Source organism: Theobroma umbraticum, unplaced genomic scaffold (genome assembly GCF_002168275.2).
Source record: "Theobroma umbraticum cultivar Fairchild unplaced genomic scaffold, ASM216827v3 scaffold_86.0, whole genome shotgun sequence".
NCBI classification, from domain to species: Eukaryota; Viridiplantae; Streptophyta; class Magnoliopsida; order Malvales; family Malvaceae; genus Theobroma; species Theobroma umbraticum.
In genome coordinates, this window is record NW_018397263.1 from 1,664,840 (window position 1) to 1,665,731 (window position 892).

At 38.3% G+C, this 892-nt stretch overlaps 1 protein-coding gene across 1 annotated transcript in view; it reads right to left on the minus strand.

Moving 5' to 3' along the window:
* Positions 1-892, minus strand: part of AGD7 (ARF-GAP domain 7) — a 3,018-nt gene that overhangs the window by 308 nt on the left and 1,818 nt on the right. Inside the window, 1 exon segment of the mRNA XM_021434046.2 lies at positions 134-203. Within this exon segment, the coding sequence (XP_021289721.2) occupies positions 134-203 (70 nt within the window).

Here is an 892-nt window from a genome sequence, read left to right on the forward strand (position 1 = left end):
ATACGAAGAGAGGGTAGAGAGCAACGTGGCAGAGGAAGTGCTGAGGATAGCACAAAGCAGGGGGTAAGAGATTCTTCCTGTCGGAAAGGGGCAGCTCCCATCATCTATGGAATTAACAGGGAACCGTACGTACAGAGAGTGAAGAATTGGGAACCATGGCAGATATTCTGACTTGATCAGATCCAGGCATCTTTCCATCTACCCTAGTGATCCAACGACAAAAAGAAACAGATGAAAATGAGGGCACTGTCTCAAATCATATTTGAGACAAGGAACATGATCATAGATCTGTGATGGTAAAATGGGATGCGCAATCGTGGCATTGTTAATCTAAAAGCCACAAGGAATATTAGGCCTTGGAACAGGTTCAGGTCCAACCCAAAAACTGAATCAGGAATCAAAATCTAGAACTTGAAAATAAGGACAACATTAATTAGTGCCTTGGATCTGTTTTTCAAATAACATTTTATGTCGTAGCAAATCTGGCACTGCTTTCAAATTTTCCAGGACAAGAGTTATAACATGAACTACTTAACGCGTCTGCAACCAATGTACTGGTTTCCATTCCTTCGATTGGTTAAGACACATGCCTTGTGGCCAGGTTAATTTGCAAAACAATCTTTCCATGACTAGTAATTCCATCAGAATTTTGGAGAAAAAAAGAAATAATTCAAAAAATGATCAAAGAAACTACTGAAGATTATGAGAAATAAAATGGAATGAGATCAAGCACACAACAAAAGGATAAACGAGAAATAATGAATTATAGTTGGTACAGATCCAAAGCAATTTAATTTGAATTTTCATGTCAGAAATAATGTTTCCTCACACTCACAACCAGCCCTCTTTCCAATTGGGCAATTAACCCTTTCTGTCCACAGTTTTACAAAAT